General features: G+C 53.3%; 3 protein-coding genes and 1 non-coding gene across 4 annotated transcripts in view; all 4 read left to right on the top strand.

The window, feature by feature from the left end:
- The first annotated feature begins 1,810 nt into the window (after nucleotides 1-1,810).
- Nucleotides 1,811-1,883, top strand: TRNAR-UCU. Its single transcript has one exon. It is a non-coding gene; the product is annotated as a tRNA-Arg (tRNA).
- A 1,157-nt stretch (nucleotides 1,884-3,040) lies between these two features.
- APOC4 (apolipoprotein C4) lies at nucleotides 3,041-4,821 on the top strand. Its single transcript, XM_036833850.1, has 3 exons — nucleotides 3,041-3,159; nucleotides 4,240-4,381; nucleotides 4,616-4,821. Exons 1-3 carry the CDS (start codon nucleotides 3,084-3,086, stop codon nucleotides 4,773-4,775), a joined length of 378 nt encoding a protein of 125 aa, XP_036689745.1. The 5' UTR covers nucleotides 3,041-3,083; the 3' UTR covers nucleotides 4,776-4,821.
- A 501-nt stretch (nucleotides 4,822-5,322) lies between these two features.
- APOC2 (apolipoprotein C2) lies at nucleotides 5,323-6,836 on the top strand. The gene is made up of 4 exons (XM_036833849.1): nucleotides 5,323-5,450; nucleotides 5,868-5,943; nucleotides 6,116-6,275; nucleotides 6,594-6,836. Exons 2-4 carry the CDS (start codon nucleotides 5,889-5,891, stop codon nucleotides 6,682-6,684), a joined length of 306 nt encoding a protein of 101 aa, XP_036689744.1. The 5' UTR covers nucleotides 5,323-5,450; nucleotides 5,868-5,888; the 3' UTR covers nucleotides 6,685-6,836.
- A 4,375-nt stretch (nucleotides 6,837-11,211) lies between these two features.
- Nucleotides 11,212-22,904, top strand: part of CLPTM1 (CLPTM1 regulator of GABA type A receptor forward trafficking) — a 30,576-nt gene continuing 18,883 nt past the window's right edge. Inside the window, exons 1-2 of the mRNA XM_036833848.1 lie at nucleotides 11,212-11,308; nucleotides 16,783-16,895. Coding sequence (XP_036689743.1) covers nucleotides 11,237-11,308; nucleotides 16,783-16,895 — 185 coding nt within the window. The 5' untranslated portion in view covers nucleotides 11,212-11,236. The remainder of the gene's footprint in view (nucleotides 11,309-16,782; nucleotides 16,896-22,904) is intronic.

The following is a 22,904-nucleotide window of genomic DNA, read 5'->3' as shown; positions in this document are numbered from 1 at the left end:
TGTTGTTTTTTGTTTTCTCTTTCGAATATCTCAATTTTAAAAAAATGAATGGAGATCTTCCAGACAAAGGCAGAAAGTAGAGATAAAGGAGGGGACATAGCAACCTCTCTTCCACCCCCCGACTTCCCTGCCACAACCCAGAGCAGCCAGGGAGGTGAGTGGTGAGGGATGCTAGAAGGGAGGTGGCTGCAGGGATTCAGGGGACAGGGGATGGGGTCCAGACTGAGGCAGGGACCCTGGCGTGGAGAGAGTGATTCGGGAGTCTGGTGGTGGGACTGATGATCTTGTGGACACAGAGGTGCAGGCTCAGAGATGCCACCTGTCCCCAGACACACATGCTGGGGTCTCAGGGCCCACCGCTCCCAACCCCCAGTCCCTCCTTGTGACCTCTCTGCCCCCACCTCCCAACTGCTGTTGTTTTTGAGCTGCCTCTGAGGTCCACCCTGAACGACCTTCAGCCCATTTCTGCCCTGGATAACAGATGGGCAAACACTGCAAGCAGCAAACAGCTCATGCTGACCTTGGAGCCAGGGCAGGGTCAGAGACCTTTTCCCCCCTCCCCCGGGCCCACCCAACCCTGGCCCTGCTTCAACCTCTTTCTTGCCCTCTAGAATTGGGGTGGGGAGGTGAGGGCAGAGGTCGTTTCTGGCTTAGCTAGCCAGAAACGGCTAGCTAAGTATGAAAGGGCTGGGTTCAGATTCACCATTTGTTGGCTGGGGAGCCCCACCCCCACAGCCTCAGTTTCCTTATCTGTAAAATGGGAATGAAAACGCTGCCCACTTCATAAGGTCCGACGTTAATTCAGTGAGTTAATGCGCTGAAGCCTTGCGGTGGCACCTGATGCGTAGTGAGCGCTCAGGAAGCACAAGCTTAATAAACAGCAGCTGGCGTTGACAGCACGGCTTTGCTGCAGGTCTCTTGTTGCTTGAGGCACTTTAGGTAAACGACTTGCTTCACTCTCCTGTGTAGGAACTGTAGTCCATGACTCTGGTTCCTGGACGGAGAAACAGGCCCAGAGACATTAAGCAACAATCACCGGGTCACACAGCAGGAAGGAGGGGGAGCCAGACTGTGAACCCAACACCACGCTGCTTCTCCTAACACCATGCAAGGTGGGTGTTTCCTTTTTCTTTTGTTATTATGGTAAAATACATAACATCAAGTTTACCATTTTAACCATTTTTAGGTGTACGGTTCAGTGGCATTGAGTACATTCACAATCTTGTGCAACCATTACCACTATCCATTTCCAGAATGTTTTCATCATCCCAAACAGAAACTCCAGGAGATTTTATTTTGCTGATTAGTGTCAGTGAGGAACTCCAGGGAACATTCGTTGAGCAACTACTGTGTGCTAGAGCCCACGCTGGGGCCATTGGAATGGACAGCATTCTTCTGGAAGCCTCTGGATTTGTCCTGTACAGTCATCCAGGTTGTGGCCAAAGTGGGGTTGTCAGATTCACCACATAAAAATACGGGACGTGGGACTTCCCTGGTAGTCTAGTGGTTAAGAATCTGCCTTCCAATGCAGAGGATGCGGGTTCGATCCCTGGTGGGGGAACTAAGATCCCACATGCTGCAGGGCAACTAAGCCCGCACGCCGCCATGAAAGATCCCGACTAAGACCCAAGGGGTCTTAGTTGGGCCGCAACTAAGACCCAAGGCAGCCAAAAATAAATAAATAAATATTGAAAAAAGTATATAGGATGTCTAGTTAGATTTCAATTTCAGATACACAACAAATAAATAATAGTATAATTCCCAAATATTGCATGGGACATACTTACACTAAGAAAAGATTCATGGGACTTCCCTGGTGGTCCAATGGTTAGGACTCTGTGCTTCTACTGCAGAGGGCACGGGTTCAATCCCTGGTTGGGGAACTAAGATGCCGCATGCCGTGCATGGCGCCCCCCCCCAATTTTTAAAAATAAATCAATTAATTAAAAAAGATTCATTATTTATCTGAAATTCAAATGTCACAGGGCGTCCTGTATTTTATCTGGCAACCTTAGAGCAAGGAATCCAGCCCATGGTTCCCTGGCTAAACTGTGCACCCTGGCTCATGGCTGGGTCCTCCGGGACAAAAAGGCTCATTTTCTTTCTGTCTGGTGTTTGGCCCAAGCCTGATGTTGACAACCTCTCACTAAGCTCTCCCTCACAGGGCCTCACCCAGCCTTCATGTGGACTCTGTGAGGCAGGCACTTACTACCATTCCCATTTTACAGATGAAAACACTGAGCCCAGAGAAGGGAATTTATTTGCCCTGGTCACGCAGTGAAGGTGTGTCTGGCCCCGTAGTCCAGTGGCCAACGGATCTCAGAGACAAAAGAAATAATAATAAACAGGTCTGATCTGTGAGCACCTATGTTGCCAGACTCCACGTTAAGAATCTCCCTTGGGGACTTCCCTGGTGGCTCAGTGGTTAAGAATCCGCCTGCCAATGCAGGGGACAAGGGTTCAAGCCCTGGTCCGGGAAGATCCCACATGCTGCAGAGCAACTAAGCCCGTGTGCCACAACTACTGAGCCTGTGCTCTAGAGCCCACGAGTCACAACTACTGAGCCCGCATGCTACAACTACTGAAGCCTGTGCACCTAGAGCCCGTGCTCTGCAACAAGAGAAGTGACCACAATGAGAAGCCCGTGCACCACAACGAAGAGTAGCCCCCGCTTGCCACAACTAGAGAAAAAAAAAAAAAAAAAGAATTTCCCTTGTTATCTCATCATTTAATTAATGTCCTAAAGTATGGATTGTGGGCCCATTTTACGGAGGAGAAAACTGAGGCCCAAAAGAGGGGCTGTCACACAAGGTGGAGCCAGAATTTGAACCCAGTTCAGCACAGGAGGCTAATCTTCCCCTGTCAGTTTAGGGTGGTGGGAGGGTAGGAAGGAGAAAGGAAGGAGGCCAGCAGGGGCGGGCATGGCCTTGGATCATCACTGTCACCTGGGCCCCTCTCTCTCTGAAGTCCCTGCCAAGGGGCGTGGGGAGGCGGCCAGGGGAGGGCTCTGCTCAGCGCAGCCTCCCCCTCCCCCAGCTCAGAGAGCTGAGCACAGAGGGACAGAGGGACAGAGGCCCCCAGAAATGCTGTTCCCTGGATGCAGGTTCCGGGCCCTGTCCTCCCTCTGCTTCTGCGTCCTGGTCCTGGCCTGCGTCGTAGGTGAGGAGGAGTGGGTGGGCGGGTGTGGGGACCCCGATGCAGCATGGGGTGTGAGTGTGACCGGCTGTGAGGCGTGCAGATGTGCGTGCATGTCTGGGAGTATGTGTCAGGGGCGGCCGTGTGTGAACAGTGTACATGGGGTTGGTACAGATGACAGTGATCATGAATATGCATTTGTGCGTGTGTCAGCAGACGAGTATGCAGTCATGGTAAACGTGTAAGTCTGTGAACATGCATTTGTATGCTTGTGTGCACGTGTGTGTCTTTAGGGGGTATTTATGCAAAAGATTTGACAGTCTGGGCATGTGGAAGGGTGTCAGTGTGTACTGGTGTGTGAGTATGTCTGGGTTCTGCACATGTATTTTAATTGTATATATATATATATATGCAGTGCATCCGATGTGCAGGAAACCGGTCCAAGTGCCTTCTACATGTTAACCCCTAACTCTCACAATAACCCTATAAGCTGGGACCTGTCATTATCACATTCTACAGAAGGGGAAACTGAGTCTTGAAGAGGTTAACTCATCGGCCAAGGGCACACCACAGGTCACATGGGTGCCTCTGTATACGCGTGTACACGTGTACCCATGTGATGGCTGGTCTCTGTAGGTGAGGCTTTGCCCAGGTGCATGGGTGCTGGACAGACAGGTGTGTGTGATTCCTGGCAGAACCCCTGGCCCACCAGCCCGACACATGGCCTTGCCAACCTCCATCCCCGGGGGCATCCTTCACTGCCTGCGGAGGTTGTTCAGACCGTTTGGGAGTCACAGGAGAACGGAGGGGGCGGCAAGATCAGGTAGCGAGGGAGGCATCAGGAGAGGGGCAGGGGGCAGAGAGGCGGCGTTACAGACTGTAGGAGGAAACCCCAGGCAGACGCAGGGGTGATGGGGCTCCCGGGCACAGAGGGTGAAAGGAGATGACCGCTGGCTGAAGGGGGGCGAGGGGTTAGAGGGACATAGAAGGCGATGAGAGGCAAGGGGCCACCAGGAGCCACAGTGACGGTGAGCATGGAGGGAAAGGGAGATGGAAGGGTTCTGGGGTCCCAGCCGTCCCAAGTTGCCCTCTGATCCCATCTAGCATGTCAGCAAGAAGGGCCTGGGGGAACCTCGAGCCCCCCGCCAGAGTCGGCCAGTAGTTCCTGGAGCCTGGTTCCGGGCAAGGTGAAGGAGTGGATGGAGTCGCTGGTGACCAGGACAAGAGAGAGTTGGCAGTGGTTCTGGTGCGCGTGCGCAGAACGGGGCTGCGGGCCTGAGTCTGAGGGAGGAGGGGCAGGGCCGGAACTCGTGGGTTCCCAGGGAGCAGGACAGGGCGGGGGCAGGGCTGTGACCCCTGGGTCCCAGAGGGGTATAGAGGGTAAGAGGTGAGAGCAGGGACTCCTGGGTCAGAGGGAGGAAGGGGTCAACGGGGCAGAAGTCTCGGGGGGTAGCTGGGGTCTCCACTGTGATGTCCACAGGGGCCCCAGGGCCTTCCAGGGCTTTGTGAAGACCTACTATGATGACCACCTGAGGGACCTGGGTTCCCACACCCAGGCCTGGCTCCAAAGCTCCAAGGACAGCCTCCTGAACAAGGCCTACAACCTGTGTCCCCAGCTGCTCTGCGGGGACAGCTACTGACATTAAAGTGTTCACAGCCTCCGCGATAAAGGAGTTCTCCTCTGTGGCCCCGTCCCAGTCCCTCCCGGATGCTGCTAGAGATAACCCCACCCCATCCGCTCCCCCCCCGGAGGTTAAGGAGTAGAGGAAGTGACAACACGAAGTGACACGTGGCAGGGGAGCGACAGTGGGGGTGGGGGCCGGTGGGGGGGGGATACGACCCTGCTGCCCCAGTGCTGAGACCCACCACTGCAGGCTTGTGGGCGGCGCGGAAGACTTCAGGCTTCTCAGTTTGGGGTGGAGGGTGAAGGCTGGAGACCAGGCAGGGTTAACAAGACCCCCCCACCCCCGGCGGCCCCTCCTTCAGCCCTCTGCGTTCACCTCCCACGGGATGGAGACCCCAGGCCTCATGCCTGGCGGGCACCCAGAGCCCCCATCACCTCCACAGCTCCCCACCCAGCCTGTCTCTCTCAGCGGTGAATCTTCAGAGTGGAGGCTCCCTGTGGCTTGACCTCAGGGATGTCACTGCCCTCTCGGCCCACACCCCCCCCCCCCCCCGCCCCGAGCAGTTCTGTTGGCCAGGACTTTGGCCTAGGCGTTGAGGTCGGGGTGGTGGCTGTGACGGGGTGGATCGCGAGACCTATAAAGCCTTTCTCTGCCTGTTTGGAGCTGGTGAGGACAGCCTGCCAGAGTCCGGTAAGAGAGGGACATGGCGGGTGGGGGACAGCAGGAGGTGGCCAAGATAGTTAAAGCAGAAACTGCCAGAGTCAAGATATTAGATTCCAGCGATAGAATCATGGAATTTAGAGTATTCCCTGCCAGTCCAGTGGTTAGGACTCGGCGCTTTCACTTCTGCAGCCGGGTTTCAATTCCTGGTCGGGGAACTAAGATCCTGCAAGAGCACAGGTCTGCCAAAAAAAAAAAAATTACAATGTTACAATCAGCAATCGGGAGTAGCATCATAGAATGTTAGGAAGTGAGGCCCAAGTCAAGCCATTAGGGGTTTGACTCAGGTGGGGGGAGAGGGGGAGGGGGTTCCCAGGCTGGTATCCCTGAGCGCAGGGGACCCTAGGATTAGACACCTCCCGTGGCCCCATCCCACACCCTCCTCAGCGTTCCAGGTCTCCTGACACCATGGGCACCCGATACTTCCTGGCTCTGTTTCTCATCTTCCTGGTGTTGGGATTCGGTGAGTGTGGTCAGTAGGAGAGGAGGGGCTATGAGGAAGGGGATGAGCCCCAAGCATCTTCCCAGCCCAATTCTTGTCTGGCCCCGCCCCTGCCCACTCCTCTCCTTCCCCGCCTCATTCCCCCCCCCCGCTGCAGGCCCCTCAGCTCCCCTAACTCACTCTCCTCCTGCAGAGGTCCAGGGCGTCCACGTGCCCCAGGAAGAAGAGACTGCCAGGCCTGCCCTGCTCACCAAGGTGCAGGAATCACTCTTAGGTTATTGGAATGTAGCCAAGGCAGCTGCCCAGAACCTGTACAAGAAGACATACTTGCCCGCCATGGATGAGAAAATCAGGTATCACCCACCTCCCACCCCCACCCCAGGAACAGGGACTCCCGGCCCCCAGTCCCTTCTCCCTCAGACTCAGGAGTCCAGGTTCAAACCTGGACCTGGTATCTCAAGGCCCAGGTATCTCAGCTCCCAGCCCCCAGTCCCAGTAGAACCCAGAATTCTGAGATGCCAGCCCTGTCCTACTTAGGGATCCAGGAGTTTGGGTTCTAGCCACATTTTCCCACGGGACACATGATTCTGGGCCCCAGCCCCTCCTCCCTCAGACCCAGGAGTTCCAGCCCCCAGCCCCTCCTCCTCAGCCCTTCTGTCCTTTCTCCCCAGGGACATATACAGCAAAAGCACGGCAGCTATGACCACCTATGCAGGGATTTTTACTGACCAGGTCATTTCTCTGCTGAAGGGAGACCATTAACAGCTGGGCCCCCAATCTCGGGGGGAGTCCAGACCCCAGCAACCCCTTGGGTCCCCTGATCTATACCCCACCCCCACTGCCTAGCACCTCTCAGCATCCTGCTCCCAACTCTAGCCTGACTTCTTATCAATAAAAAAAAAAAAAAAAGCCAAGTTTATTCTTTTGGATGTGGTTGCTTTTCTGAGACCTCAAGGGCCAAGATGGAGGAGCTGATGTTGTCCAGCCAACATTTATTGAGCGTCTATTCTATGTATATCGCCCTCACCTGGTCAATGGGAATAAAGAGGTGAATAATAATAATGAATAATCATAACAACAATAATTGGAGACTGACCTTCACCAAGGTCTGGCTTTCCCTTCTTTTTTTTTTTGGCCACACTATGTGGCATGCGTGCAGGATCTTAGTTCCCTGACCAGGGATCGAACCCGTGCCCCCTGCAGTGGAAGCACAGAGTCTTAACCACTGGACTGCCAGGGAACTCCCGGCTTTCTCATTTGTAAAATGATAAATGGACATAGCTAATCTGCAGTGGACTCTGGCCATGTCCAGGTCGTGGGCTGACACTTTGAATATGCCATCGCAGTGAGGTGTCCAGTGGCCCTGGGGTAGAGGGGAGAGCGGTGCCCATGAGTCATTGCTGAGCGTGGCAAGGCAGCGCCCAGGTTGGCTGGGACCCGAGAGGACAGAACTGTAAACGCTGTGCTCTGTGCCAATTCCTATACGTTTGTCCCACATGTATTTATTGAGACACAACCAGGTGCTGGAGACACAGCAGGGAAAAGACAGACAGTCCTGTCCTCACGTGGCCCCCGCAAAAATGTACTGATTGGGTCCTGACCCAGTTTCACACGTTTTTTGTTTGTTTGTTTGTTTTAATTAATTTACTTTTGCCTGCGTTGGGTCTTCGTTGTGCGCGGGCTTTCTCTAGTTGTGGTGAGCGGGGGCTACTCTTCACTGCGGAGCACAGGCTCTAGGTGTGCAGGCTTCAGTAGTTGTGGCACGCAGGCTCAGTAGTTGTGGCTTGTGGGCTCTAGAGCGCAGGGTCAGCAGCTGTGGCGCACGGGCTTAGCTGCTCCGCAGCATGTGGGATCTTCCTGGACCAGGGCTTGAATCCGTGTCCCCTGCATTGGCAGGCGGATTCCCAACCACTGCGCCACCAGGGAAGTCCGTCACATGGTTTTATTGATTACCGTTTTGTGGTATGCTTTTTAGCTGTTCTCTTCTTATTAACAATAGTAATAACACTTCCTGAGCTCCTACTCAGGGCCAGGAGCTCTGGTCTATCCTGAGCCACAAATAGAGAGGCTGAGGGGGTGGAAGGCAGAGGATGGACAAGAGGACCCCATGGAGAAGATAACTTCAGACAGCAACATGGGCAATGAAGAAAAGGAGAGGAAGTGAGGAGTTCAAGGTCTGGGGGCGGCCACCTTGGGTTGGGGCGCGGGGAGAGCCCTCTAGAGGACCCAGCTGGGCTGGTCACAGGGCATGCGTTACAATGCAGTGTGGTAAGGACTACTGTTGATGGAAAGTACGGGGAGGGGAGTACTCTCTTGGCTCCCAGGTCTGAGCCGATGGAAGAGGGTATCTGGGCAGTGGGGGATTACAGGCCAAAAGCACAGGGTGTAAAATAAGAGCAGAGGCCCTGCAGTCTGAGAGAGGACAGTGCTGGGGCACATGGGTAGAGGGGCTAAGGGCCTGTACTCCTGCATCTGGAGGGAGTAGAGAGTGGTTCTGGGCTGCCAAGTCCTATGGGTGGGGCTATTGGCCTCTGAGGATGCAGGGCCTGTATTCTCCTAATAGACTTGGCATTAACTTCCAGCCAGCCTTTTCAGCACTCTTGGGGCAGTTTTCCCAGGTCCTGGGGCTGGGCAGCTGTGAGTCTAGCAGAAAACAGGGGCCTTGGGGAAGGGTTGTGGGAAATGCCCCCAAGTCCCCAGGGCCTGGGAAGAGCTGAGGCTGCCAAGCCCAATGGGCGATGGGGAGGGGGGAACCCTGGAGGAACAATCCCTGCTCTGTCCACTTGTTTCCCACAGACTCAAGCCAAACCAAACCACTGCCCAGGCCAGTTCTGCTTCCAACCAATCCTGGTGTACCTCCCAGACTCCGCCTTCCTTTCTCAGGCTCCCACCCCAGTCCCACTCCCTTCAGGACCCCAGGAGTCCAGGCCCCCAGACTTCTCCTCCCCCAGAACTCAGGACCCCCAATCCATTCTCCTCAAGACCCAGAAGTTCAGGTCCCCAGCCCCCTTAGAACCTGAAATCCCAGCCTCTGGTTGGTGTTGGGCGTCCCCTAGTGGAGCGCAGTGTGGGTCTGGCCTGTGATTCACTTAACAGTTAGTAGGAATGGAAGAATTTACTTGGTCACTCAGCAGACATGGGGGAGGGCTTTACAAGGGCCCCGTCTGAGGTCACAGTCTAGCTAAGAGCCTCTTGTGTTCCAACAGATCAGGACTCTGCGGTATATGAGAGAGGACGTTGGGGGACCTAGAGCTGAGAGCAGAAATGGGGTAACAATGAAACCGGAGATGAGGCTTCAAAGCCCCTCACCTGCCTGGGCTTTCTGTGGTTCTCTATTTATATGTGTACATGTAATTTTGTACTTTTAAAAAAGAAGCCCACAAAAATCTCAATCTGCCCATCTTCCGGGGGACTTCATCAGTATGTTCATTTCATCCCTAGACTTGAAGACTGGGTGTACAATTTCACAGAATCGTTATTACTATCATTGTTGTAAGAGAAGGGGACCGGGCAAGAAGTTTTCTTTTTTTTTTAAAATTAATTAATTTATTTATTTGGCTGCGTTGGGTCTTCGTTGTGGTGCGCAGGCTTCTCACTGCGGTGGCTTCTCTTGCTACAGAGCACCGGCTCTAGGTGCGCGGGCTTCAGTAGTTGTAGTTCGCGGGTTCTAGAGCACAGGCTCAGTAGTTGCGGCACGCGGGCTTAGTTGCTCCGCAGCACTTGGGATCCTGCTGGACCAGGGCTCGAACCTGTATCCCCTGCACTGGCAGGCGGATTCTTAACCACTGCGCCACCAGGGAACTCCCAATAAGTTTTCCAAGGTTTCTTCTTGTCCTTGTGTTGGTTCACAGAGGTAATTCATTCACCTTCCCCACTCAAAAGTTTCATCCTTTCACTCGGCAATCGTGCCCTGGGACAGTGCTGGAGACACACCTATCTCTGTCAGTGATGACACAAAGTGGGCAGGGAGGGGGTGGGGAGTCCAGGGATCTAGGAGGACTGGGAGGCGGTGCCCCGCCCAGTCTGGGGGCCAGGGAGGAGGGATAATACTATTGAGCTGAGACCGCGAGGAAAGTGGAGGATTATCAATAGACAGTAAAATGATAAATAAATAATTAAAATATCTCTATGCAAAGCCTGCTCTCCTTTTCAGATAATATGTAAAGTTCATAATAACAGTGCGTGATACTGATCACTTACTAAGCCCCACACTGAGGACCCGGGCCAGGTGCTTTATATTCCTGATTTCACTGGGTCTTCCCAATAACCCAGCGGGGCAAAGGCGGAGAGGAATAGCGGGTACCATTATAATGCCTAGTTTATAAAAGAGGAAGGAAATGAAGCCCAAAGAGATAGGTCACTTGTCCGGGATCACTTAGTCGGTCAGTAGCACAAGCAGGGTCTGAACCCAGGTCAGACTTCCACCCAACTCATTGGTGAAGGTTTAAAAGCCGCTGAGTCTTCTGTCCTCTCTGGGCCTCTATAATTCCTTCTCCGGGCCAAGGGTCTCTCAACACGTGTCCAAGCCCGGAGCTGTAGGAAGATAGCTAATGAAAAAGTACGGAGTTCTTAGAGTCCTTGAAGCCGAGTCCGTAGCTGCGAGGTTTACTAGAAAGCAGACCGCTAAGGGAACGCGCATGCGCATTAAACTAGGCGGCGCGAAAGCTTAGGGAGGGGCTGACAAGGTCCGATTTGGAAGTGTGGTGGCGTAAGAACACTGAAATAGTAACTAAATGCACAGAACTATAACCTAGGGAGACTTGTCGGAGGAAAGGGCTGCGTTAGGAAGAGGGGTCTGAAAGCGAGGCCACCGACCAAAGACCCTGCCCTCTAGAATCTTGGGTGCGGAGGCCAGGAAGGTTCCTTTAACGCAGGAGGGGCGTGGTTCAAGTGGAGCGCCTCGAAGCATTACGGTGGCCGGGAAAGCTCGAGAACTTGGAACTTAAAGAACAGGCGGGGCAAAGTGGACAGGATGACCCAGGAGGCTCATATAACTGGAAAAACGGGTTATTCGTGGGGGCAAAAAGAACGGAGGCTGTGGGAAGCGTACATGTTGGCCAAGAAAGCCCTGGGAGTTCGGGGCATGCAGTGTGTCTACTAGGTGAAAACAAACAGGCTGCGACGGGACGGAGAGTACGGTGGCCTGCTTGGTCCTTTCATAGACTGAAGCGGCTCCTGAGAGGCGTGGCTGAGGCGCTCTTGCGGGTTACGGTGGCCGGCAGGTCGGGCAAAGCTTGAAATCTCGCGCGATTGCGCTGGAGCCGTCGGGGACGGGGCGGGGCTGGCGGCGGGGGCGGGGACCCGGAGCGGGAAGATGGCGGCCGCGCAGGAGGCGGACGGGGCCGGCAGCGCCGTAGTGGCGGCCGGGGGAGGCAGCTCCGGTCAGGTACGGAGGCCGAGAGGGGCCTGAGGGGCTCTTCCCCACCCGGGGGGCCTCCCACGGGGCGTGTCCTGCCTCTTTTCACGGAATCCTGTGCATTGGGGGCTCCTTGCCCATAGGGACCTTGAATACCGGGCCCAGGTGGGGCCGGGCAGCCCGGGAGGCTGGACAGTGCGGGGAGCGGGGCCCTGTTGCGCGCCGGGTCCCCTGCATGCTCGCGCCGGGCGGCCACCAGGCTCGTTGCTCGAGCTGAGGACACAGTGGCGCGGAGGGGCGCAGACTTGTACCCAGGCGCCCTGGGTTCTCGACTCCGCGATTCCAGGCTCCAGGACAGTTCCTAGAATGGGCTGACGTTCACGGGGTGCTCTGGGTGTGGGCAATGATTGATTAATTGGGAGTTTTCTAACTCTGGGGAAGTCAAGTAATCATCGTGGATAAGGGCACGCGCTGTGGAGGCTGACAGACCCATTTTATAGTCAGGAATCCAAGGAACAGACAAAGGCGCTTACAGAAGGTCACCCAGGTTAGATCTGGGATCCATTCCCTGTAGAACTTACCAGCCATTGCTGAAGCAAGGTGGTCGGGACTGAGATGGGTTTATTTTCAGCATAAACTAGTCCTATGCGGGAATTCGTCCTGGTACTGATAACTTCTGACCCATTGCCACTTGAACTAAACTGAGGCTGCAGAACATACTAGTTCAGGCAGCCACCCTTCAGACGTTTAGGGAATCGATGGAGTGACAGCGAGGTGCTGTCGACCCACCCACTGGGATGTCACTGACACGTGGGAGGCAGCACAGGGGAGAAGAGTGCAGGTTGGGAGGGGGAAACGAAGCTGAAGCTGACTGTCTGTGACCTTGGAAAGTTCCTTTCCCCCTTCATTTCTCCAGTGGTAAATGGAGGGATTGGACAGGAGGGCCAGCCCTGTGATGGGCCATGAAGATGGCTCCAGCGATGTCCCTTCATCAGTGGAGTGAGAGAGAAGACTGGTGTGTAAACAAAGAATTATAATCCTGGATGACAAGGATGGTGACAAAAAGTCCGTGTCAGAAACTGAGGGAGCCCAGAGGAGGAGCAAATAATATCACCTGGGGAGGACACTAGGGTGAGATTTGTGTGACAGAGCCAGCATCGCTGGTCTGGATCTTTTCAGCATCTTCAACCAGGGCCTGGCCCCGGGGGCAGCCCTAGGAAATGTTTGTCTCTATCTTTAGGGGCTTCCCAGTCTCGCTGAAAGAAGGTCTTTCCCCCTCTGCGTTTCTGTTGATTATTGGGCGGGGGGTGATCAGGGAGACTAGGGCTCAGGGTGCCCTGATTGCCCTGAGCTTACAGAGGACCCCTTCCCCCCAGGATCTCCTCTTGTCCCACTTCTGCTTAAAATCTTTCAAGACGTATTCCTTTGCTTTCAGGATTAAGTACAAATTCTTTGGTAGATCAAGGCTTTGCATGATCTGCCCTTTTTCCTCAGACTAGGCTAGGATTTCTCAACCTCAGCACTACTGACATTTGGGGTTGGATAATTCTTCGTGGTAGGGGGCCGTCCTGTGCATTGTAGGATGTTTAGCAGCGTCCCTGGCCATGCTAGGTATCAGTAGCACACACATCCTTCCCCAGTTGTGACAACTAAAAGTGTCTCCAGATGTTGCTAAATGTCCCCTGGGGGGCGGAATTGTCCCTGCTTGAGTCACTGGACAAGACGAGCATCAGCCACTGTGAAGCTCTTGTATTTCCAGGAGTGCGCCTCGCGCTCTCTCTTCACCTCGTAGCCTTTGCACATGTTTCTCTTTACCTGCCTCATCCTTATTAGTCCTGTACGTCTCAGGTGTCCTCTCCCCTAGGAAGCCTCTTGGACCCTCTCAGACTGGGTCAGGGCTCCAGCAGTCCCTGGGCTCCTCTGTCCCAGCCCTGCTCACCGTGGGTTGTCACTGTCTGTCTCCTCCAGTGGACTGGGCGCCCCTGGAGGGCAGAGCAGGAACTGTCTTGGTCACCACTGTGTGCGCAGCGCTTCCCAGCTCAGGACCAGGCACAGAGCAAGCCCTCAGCGTTTGTGGAATGAACGGGTCTTGAGGCAGAGGCTGGGCTGAGGTGGAATTCCCATGGTGGATCCAGGCAGTCAGGGAGGATGCCCTGACTTCCTCCCAGCTCCGGCCCAGTCTCGTGGCCTCAGCTGCTTCCTGGGCCCCTTAGCGGGTGTTCCGGGGATTGTGTGTGAGAGTGGGCTCATGGGTGCAAGAGCAGGAACTGCTTCTTAGTCACTGCTGTGTCCACAGCCACCGCGGCCCTCTCCTGGCTCATGCGCAGACCCTCAGCAGTCTCCTGCTCCAGCCAGCCTGCTCCTGCTTCAGGCAGGGACTCAGACAGCAGGCCCGCAGCTCTGGTAATCACTGCTTCAGCTAACGTGGGCTGAGTCCCCACTACGTGCTAGTGCCCATGCTGATGCTGGGACACGGCTATGGACAAAACAGAGGCCCTGCCCTCTTGGAGCCCATGTATTTGTTGAGGGCTGGGAGTGGGCTGTGCGGTGGGGTTGGGGACAGGGGCAGTGAACAAGGTAAATAAGAAAAATGTACAGCGGCTCGGATGGTGCTAAGTGCCATGGGCAGAGCTAAAGCTGGGGAGGAGCATAGGAAGTGAGGGGTGGCTAGGAGGTTGCCATTTAAATACAGTGGTCTGGGAAGGGCTTTCTGAGGAGGTGACATTTGAACAAAGACCTAAAGGAGATGAGGGAGGGAGTCACCCATATGATGGGGGAAAGCCTTTCAGGTAAAGGGAACAGCCAGTGCAAAGGCCCTGAGGTGGAACAGGTGTGATGAGGGAGCGGCAGGGAGGCTGATGTGGCTGGAACTGGTGACTGAGGGGAGAGGGGTGAGAGCAGATGGGCACAGAGGATCATGCCAGGCCTCAGAGGCCATGGTGACAACTTTGCCTGTACTCTGAGGGAAGTGGAGCCACAGGAGAGTTACCTTTTTATTGAAGTGTAATTTAGATACCGTAACATTCACCTGTTGTCAGTGTAGAGTTCAGTGGCTTTCAGTACATTTATGCAGTTGTGCAGTACGGTCACCACCACCGTGTGGTCTGAGAACACTCCTATCCCTGCAAAACGCTCCCTTGTTCCTTTTTGCACTTTCTCTGCCCCCAGCAGTGTCCCTTTTTATTGCTCAGTAGTATTCCATCGTGCAGATCCATCACCGGTCCTTCATCGAAAGACTTTTGGGTTGTTTCTGGCTTTACAAGTAACACTGCTATGAACATTTGCGTATAAGCTTTTGTGTGGACGCAGAGTTCTCGTTTCTCGGAGGCAGAGACCTCGGAGTGGGATTGCTGGTTCGGATGGCAGGGGTACATTTAGCTTTTTAAGTATCTGCGTATTTTTCAAAGCAGCAGCTCCATTTCTCCCACCAGCAGTGTACAGCTCTTTCAGTTTCTCCACATCCTCGCCAGCACTTGTGATTGTCCATCGTTTTGATTACGGGCATCCTGGTGAAGTGGCACCTTTGCATTTGGCTTTCCTTTGCATTTCCCTGGGAGGGTTTCCAGCCAGCTTGTCCACCATCACAGGTAAGAGAACAGACCTGGGAGCCAGCCAGACATGGGTTCAAATCCTCTCCCGGCTTCAAGCTTCCTTTTCTTGATCCAGAATCAGCTCAGACCTGCTGCAGACCCTTGCTTGGCCCCCCCAGTGCTCCCAGGAGCGAGGCCAGCCCTGAACAAGGGGGCCCCGTGCCTATTCGACCTCGCCCGCCCCTCGGCCAAACCTTTGCCCGCACCTTTTCTCTCCCTTAGACACCCTTCACCCAAATGTCAAAGACAGCTCCTTGGGAGCCCTCCCTAACCACCCGGTAACCCCCTCTGCTTGTTTCCCCTGGAACACCTTCCTGTTTACCTTTGTTAATTATCCTGTTTATTGTTCTGCTGGTGCCTTTCCCTCTAGACCCTGAGCTCTGGGAGGGCAGACCCCAGAGCTGTGTGCCCACCACCGATCCTGCTGCCCAGCACTGGGCCTGGCGCACAGTAGGTACTCGGGAATTACTTTTATCGACACACAAAGGAAATCTTCTCTGCCCTAAACGTACTGGTATGATCACACCCTGGTCCTTGGGTCAGAGAGGTGAAGAGCCAGAGAGGGAATTGACACACCCAAGATCTCACAGCCAGGAACCACGGGACCGGTCCGCAGCCCAGGTCTGTCGGACCCCAGAGCCCCACCTTTTACCACAGTGCTCTTCTGCACTTGGGAGATGAAATGGAAGAGCTCTTGCTGGTGAAGGGGACAGGAATTGACAAGTGACGCCTTTAACAAATGCTGGCCTCAGCTTCGTGGCAGCCTCATCTGGCTTTGGGAGCCTCTGTCCCTACTCTCGGGGGCATTTGAAGCCGACAGAAGACGTTGCAGAGGAGCGGGCTTGGGGCAGGAGTCGGGGGACTGGGGAGGCCCAGGAATGGGTGGATTGGTGGCCTGAGTGTTCAGGGCAAGCCCTTCAGGGAGCATTTGTTGATTCCCCGGGTGTTTATTGAGCCCCTGCTCTCTGCCAGCCCTGGGCTGGGCAATGCTCCCACCTAACAGCCATCACGACAGTCCTGGTCCTGTCTCTTAAAAGCTGGTGGGTGAGGGGACAGCTGGCGGGAGGGAAGAGGGCAGGACAGGGGAGCCAGCAGGTGCAAAGAGAGGGGCAGGAAGAATTTTCCCATCTCGGGCCCTTCCAACCTGACATCCTGAAATTCTCCGCTTCTGAGCTTCTGTTTCTGAATGAAGATTGTTTCTTTGGGAAGCCCTGCCTGACTCCCTGGCCTGCCCACACTCCTGTCATCGTGCTGCCATCATCCTTCCTGAGTGACCCAGACAAGTGGCTTAGGCTCCCTGAGCCCCCGTTTGCTCGGCTGCCAAATGCCGGTGTTCCTAGTTCTGGCCTCACGGGGTGGTCTGAGCTGTGTGCATCTCACACACCCCTGTGTGGCTCGTGGTGGTGTCGCTCACGCTCTGATGGTGTTTTTCTGTGTCTGTCTCACCTGCTAGATCCAGAGCCCCTGGAGGGATGGGCCCCCCACAGGGCTGGCCACAGAGGAGGCGTCAAGAATTGTTTGCCCGCGGAAGGACCTTTCAGATAAACCGAAGCCTTGCAGAATCTGACACCTGCCGCCTAACCCCTTCTACATTGTCCCCAGTAGCCACCTCCTTGCATCCTGGGCTCCAGCCCCAGGGAGCATTGGCCCATCCTCGGAGTCAGACTGTCTCTCTCACCTTCTTGTCTGCACCTGCTGCTTCCCTCATTGTCTCCTCTGCGCCAGCCAACTGATTATGATTTAGGGCTCAGCTCCGACGTCTCCTCCTCCAGGACCCCTCCCTGACCCCCAGGATGGGCCAGGCGCCCTCTCTGTGCTCAGCCCTTACTGGGCCTTGGCACATGGTGGTGCCTACGACAGCCTTGGCGCCTCAGGATGCATCCTACCTCCTCACCCTGGCCTCTGTCCCTGCAGGTGACTAGCAATGGCAGCATCGGGAGGGACCCGCCGGCGGAGACCCAGCCCCAGAACCCACCACCCCAGCCAGCACCCAATGCCTGGCAGGTCATCAAAGGCGTGCTGTTCAGGTGAGCAGATGTAGCTTTTTTTAATTTATTTTTGGCTGCGTTGGGTCTTCATTGCTGCGCGTGGGCTTTCTCTGGTTGCGGTGAGCGGGGGCTGCCCTTCCTTGCGGTGCGTGGGCTTCTCATTGCGGTGGCTTCTCTTGTTGCAGAGCACGGGCTCTAGGGCGCGGGCTCAGTAGTTGTGGCACACGGGCTTAGTTGCTCCGCGGCATGTGGGATCTTCCCGGACCAGGGCTCGAACCCGTGTCCCCTGCGTTAGCAGGCGGATTCTTAAGCACTGAGCCACCAGGGAAGTCCCCAGATGTAGCTTTGGTTTTGTTCATTGAAAAAAGTTCAAGTAAGAAAAACATAAAGAGGAAGGGAGGGAATTCTCTGGCAGTCCAGTGGTTAGGACTCCGTGCTTCAACTGCAGGGGGCACGGGTTCGATCCCTAGTCGGGGAACTAAGATCCCACAAGCCATGTGGCGCAGCCAAACAAACAAACAAATTTTTTAAAAAAAGAGGAAAGGAAAGAATCACTGAGGATTACCATCATTACTGTACTGCTGGAGATCCTTTTTACTTTCTCATAATTCTGGGGGCTGGAAGTCTGAGATTAAGGTGTCAGGATGTCTGGTTTCCTCTGAGGCCTCTCTCCTTGGCTTGTAGCTGGCCGTCTTCCTGTCTTCACATGGTCTTTCTTCTGTGTTGTCTGTGTCCTAATCGCCCCTTCCTATATGGGCAGCAGTCAGACTGGATTAGGGCCCACCCTAAATAATGACCTCACTTAGCCTTAGTCACCTCTTTAAAAGCCCTATCTGCACATGCAGTCACTGAGATACTGAGGGTTAGAACTGCAACACATGAATTTGGAGGGGGGCGGGACACAATTCAGCCACAACATCTGCATTACATAAAATTTAGCATTTTAACTATCTTTAAGTGCACCACTCAGTGGCATTAAGTATATTGACATTGTTGTGCAACCGTCAAACCATCCATCTCCAGAACTTCTTCATCTTCCCCAGACTGAAACTCTGTACCCATTAAACACTAACTCCTCGATTCTCCCTCCTCCCCCCAGCCCCTGGCCACCACCATTCTGCCTTCCGTTTCTGTGAATTTGACTGCTCTGGGTACCTCCTGTAAGTGAAGTCATACAGGCTGTGCCTTTGAGACTGGCTGGTGGTGATCCTTTTACGCGTGGATGCATATGACTGTTTCCAGGCACCGGGAGCACAGGGCCTGCCTTCTGGAAGCCTGGCCTCTGAGTGAGGCCCTGGGGAGCTGCTGGGAGGGCGCAGGGGGATCTCTCTGGGACTGGGTTTCTTCATCCGTGGAGCCCCTCCTTTCTCTTCACCATGCCACTCCCTCCCCTCCCCCCACCTCCGTGTCCAATAAGGACTTAGAATTTTCTTATGTACAGTTTCTTCTTTTCATGCTTCAAGCAGCTAGGAATAAAGATTATTTTTATCTTTCCCTTCATTTTTACATAAGAGGTAGCCTATTTTACACAGTTCTACACCTTGGTTTATTTTCATTAACACTATATGTTAGAAATCTTTCCACATCAGTACATAAGGGAGCTTTCTTCAGATAGATGTTTTTAATACAACCACAGTGCAAGCTAATTTCCGTCCTTAGGACCAGGCGCCACCAAGAATCAGTCCCAGTGCGTGCTGGAAGACCGTCTCCGTCTGGAGTTCTTAGATGGGATTCAAGGTTTGTTTTCAGGGGCCTGTGAACTCTCTGAAGCATCAAGCAGATTGCATGAGAATGGCCTTTTTTGAGACTAGAGGGTAGAGCCCATGGTTTTCAGCACATCCTCCAACTGTACCAGTGGTTACCTGGAGTGGGGGCGGGGTGGGAGGGAGAGTTGTCGTATGTCTTTTCATACACTTAAATTTTCCCCGTGAATGTAGAATGCCTACTTGGGGTGGGAGGGAGGATACGAAGTTGAAAAGCATTAGGTGAGGGCCAGCCCTGGTGTCCTAGGTCAGGGCTTCCTGGTCTGGGATGCGGGGGTGGAGGGCCCACGGTGAGCAGATGTTCTTCACGAAACTGGGGGTCTAGAATCCTACAGAAAGTCCGGTCCAGTCGGCCTTGTCTCCTCTACACACGGAGACCCAGGAGCCCGCAGTGCGTGGGCCCCCTGCAGGCCACACGCTAAGCCGGGGCAGAGCTGCCTGTGGGTGTCCTTGCTCGCGCACTCTCCCTTGGCATATTTACTAAAATGGGAGCCTCCCTTGGAAATGGAGGTGTCCGCAGGAATCGCCAGTTCCAGACCTTCCCCAGCCGTGTGCATCAGGGACCTCCTGGGGCGGGGGGAGGCAGCAGATAGCTCAGCTGGGCCGTGGCCCCTGAGACCCCGGACCCGGGCTCCGTGGCTTGTGCCAGCAGAGGCAAGTCCCTGTGCCTGATGCTGCCCATTGGCGTGGTTTGGGGCTCAGCAGGAAGGCACCCACCCACGCTAGAGTTCTCGTGTGGTGTTCTTCCACTCTGAAGGTTTTGTATGCCTTCTTCCTATGAGGAAAATAACAATAATAGCTGACACTTCTAAAACACTTACTGTATGTACCATTCTAGATGATGTGTGTGTGTGTGTGTATATCAATGCATTTAATGCTTGTAGACAACCCTACAAGGTAAGAAGTGTTGTTATCCTTATTTTTTTTCTTTCATTTATTTATTTTTGGCTGCTTTGGTTCTTTGTTGCTGTGTGTGGCTTTCTCTAGTTGCGGCGAGCGGGGACTACTCTTCGTTGCGGTGCGCGGGCTTCTCATGGCTGTGGTTTCTCTTGTTGTGGAGTGCAGGCTCCAGACGCGCGGGCTTCAGTAGTTGTGGCTCGTGGGCTCAGTAGTTGTGGCTCGTGGGCTCAGTAGTTGTGGCTCACGGGCTCTAGAGCACGGGCTCAGTAGTTGTGGCTCACGGGCTCTAGAGCACGGGCTCAGTAGTTGTGGCTCACGGGCTCTAGAGCACGGGCTCAGTAGTTATGGCACACGGGCTTAGTTGCTCTGCGGCCTGTGAGATCTTCCCAGACCAGGGCTCGAACCCGTGTCCCCTGCATTGCCAGGCGGATTCTTAGCCACTGCGGCACCAGGGAAGCCCTGTTATCCCTATTTTAACTGTTGAGGAAATGGAGGCCTAGAGAGGTTAAGAGTCTTGCCTGAGGTCACCCAGTCGGGAAGTAGGAGAGCTGGGCCTCAGATCCAGATATTGCAACTTAGAGGCTGAGCACTTAACTTCTCTGCTATACAGTTGATCCTTGAACAACATGGGGATGGGGGGGTGGCCGACCCTGTGTATCCACGTATCACTTACAGTTGGCCCTCTGTACTAACGATTCCTCCATATCTCTGGTTCCACATCCACAGATTCAACCATCCATGGATCGTGTAGCACTGTAGTATTTACTGTTGAAAAAGATTCGTATAAGTGGACCCACGCACTTCAAATCTTTGTTCTTCAAGGGTCAACTGTATTGCTTTTCACACCTGCAATCAATAAGTACTTGTCTCATTTAATAATTACAGAGCTGCATGTATCTGAGAGACCCGAATTAACACAATAGAAGTTTCCCTCTCTCATGTACTATTCTGGACCTAGGCAGACCAGGATTCTGCGGTCTTCTGCATCCCAGATTCCTTCCTGCTCTTTGTTCCACCATTGCTAGGTTTTGCCCTTTATCCTCATGGCCTAATATGGGTGCTGAGGATGAGACCATCACGTCCACATTCCAGGAGGGAAGAAGAAATAAAGGAGGGATGCTCTTTCTCTTTAAGACACTTCCCCAAAGTCCAGTAAACACACTGCTTTTACATTTTATTGGCCAGAACTTCACCATGTGTCCACACCTGGCTGTAAGGCTGGATTTTGTAGTCTTTATTCCAGGTAACCAAGGGATCCAGTTAAAATTTAAGAGTCTTCTTTCTGAGTGAAAAGGGAAAGATGAATATTGGGAAACAACTAGCAGTCTGCTACAGTTTTTTTTTTTTTTTTTTTTTTACTTTATTTATTTATTTATTATTTTATTTTTTTGACTGTGTTGGGTCTTCGGTTCGTGCGAGGGCTTTCTCTAGTTGCGGCAAGTGGGGGCCCCTCTTCATCGCGGTGCGCGGGCCTTTCACTATCGCGGCCCCTCCCGTTGCGGGGCACAGGCTCCAGACGCGCAGGCTCAGCAGTTGTGGCTCACGGGCCTAGTTGCTCCGCGGCATGTGGGATCTTCCCAGACCAGGGCTCGAACCCGTGTCTCCTGCATTAGCAGGCAGATTCTCAACCACTGCGCCACCAGGGAAGCCCCTGCTACAGTTTTATTGTGGGGCTTTTTTTTTTTTTTTAAAGTTTATTTATTTATTTATTTTTGGCTGTGTTGGGTCTTTGTTGCTGTGCGCAGGCTTTCTCTAGTTGCAGCGAGTGGGGGCTACTCTGTTGCGGTGCGCGGGCTTCTCATTGCGGTGGCTTCTCTTGTTGCGGAGCACGGGCTCTAGGCACACAAGCTTCAGTAGTTGTGGCTCGTGGGCTCTAGAGCACAGGCTCAGTAGTTGTGGCGCACGGGCTTAGTTGCTCGGCAGCGTGTGGGATCTTCCCAGGCCAGGGCTCGAACCCGTGTCCCCTGCATTGGCAGGTGGATTCTTAACCACTGCGCCACCAGGGAAGTCCGGGGCTTTTATTTTTGCTCATTAAAAAGTATTCAAAAAGAAAAGCATAAAGAAGAAAATAAAAAATCACCTGAAGGTAACCATCATTCATCATTACTGTATTGGTGGTGATCCTTTCCCATGTTGATTCATGTGCATGCTGCTTTTATTGCTCATAATTTTTTTTAAGATAGTATTGTGTTTTGAGGCATTTGGGGTTTTTTTGCTTACCCCTAGGCCTTCCTTATTCCCCCAAACCAAGGGAATCCATTTTAAAGTCTGATGTGTATTTTATACCTTTCTCTACTTTTATGTTGACGTAAAGGTGCATTACAAATTGTTGGGTTTTTTTTTTTAATTATTGTGACAAAATATGTATAACAAAATCTACCATTTTTTAAAAAAATTATTTATTTATTTATTTATTTATGGCTGTGTTGGGTCTTCGTTTCTGTGCGAGGGCTTTCTCCAGTTGCGGCGAGCGGGGACCACTCTTCATCGCGGTGCGCGGGCCTCTCACTATCGCGGCCTCTCTTGTTGCGGAGCACAGGCTCCAGACGCGCAGGCTCAGTAGTTGTGGCGCACGGGCTTAGTTGCTCCGCGGCACGTGGGATCTTCCCAGACCAGGGCTCGAACCCGTGTCCCTTGCATTGGCAGGCGGATTCTTAACCACTGCGCCACCAGGGAAGTCCGGGGCTTTTATTTTTGCTCATTAAAAAGTATTCAAAAAGAAAAGCATAAAGAAGAAAATAAAAAATCACCTGAAGGTAACCATCATTCATCATTACTGTATTGGTGGTGATCCTTTCCCATGTTGATTCATGTGCATGCTGCTTTTATTGCTCATAATTTTTTTTAAGATAGTATTGTGTTTTGAGGCATTTGGGGTTTTTTTGCTTACCCCTAGGCCTTCCTTATTCCCCCAAACCAAGGGAATCCATTTTAAAGTCTGATGTGTATTTTATACCTTTCTCTACTTTTATGTTGACGTAAAGGTGCATTACAAATTGTTGGGTTTTTTTTTTAATTATTGTGACAAAATATGTATAACAAAATCTACCATTTTTTAAAAAAATTATTTATTTATTTATTTATTTATGGCTGTGTTGGGTCTTCGTTTCTGTGCGAGGGCTTTCTCCAGTTGCGGCGAGCGGGGACCACTCTTCATCGCGGTGCGCGGGCCTCTCACTATCGCGGCCTCTCTTGTTGCGGAGCACAGGCTCCAGACGCGCAGGCTCAGTAGTTGTGGCGCACGGGCTTAGTTGCTCCGCGGCACGTGGGATCTTCCCAGACCAGGACTCGAACCCGTGTCCCTTGCATTGGCAGGCGGATTCTTAACCACTGCACCACCAGGGAAGCCCCAAAATCTACCATTTTAACCATGTTTAAGTGTATA

Source organism: Balaenoptera musculus, chromosome 19, assembly GCF_009873245.2.
Source record: "Balaenoptera musculus isolate JJ_BM4_2016_0621 chromosome 19, mBalMus1.pri.v3, whole genome shotgun sequence".
NCBI classification, from domain to species: Eukaryota; Metazoa; Chordata; class Mammalia; order Artiodactyla; family Balaenopteridae; genus Balaenoptera; species Balaenoptera musculus.
Note: the sequence above shows the minus strand (reverse complement) of the source record. Positions and strands in the feature narration are given on the sequence as shown.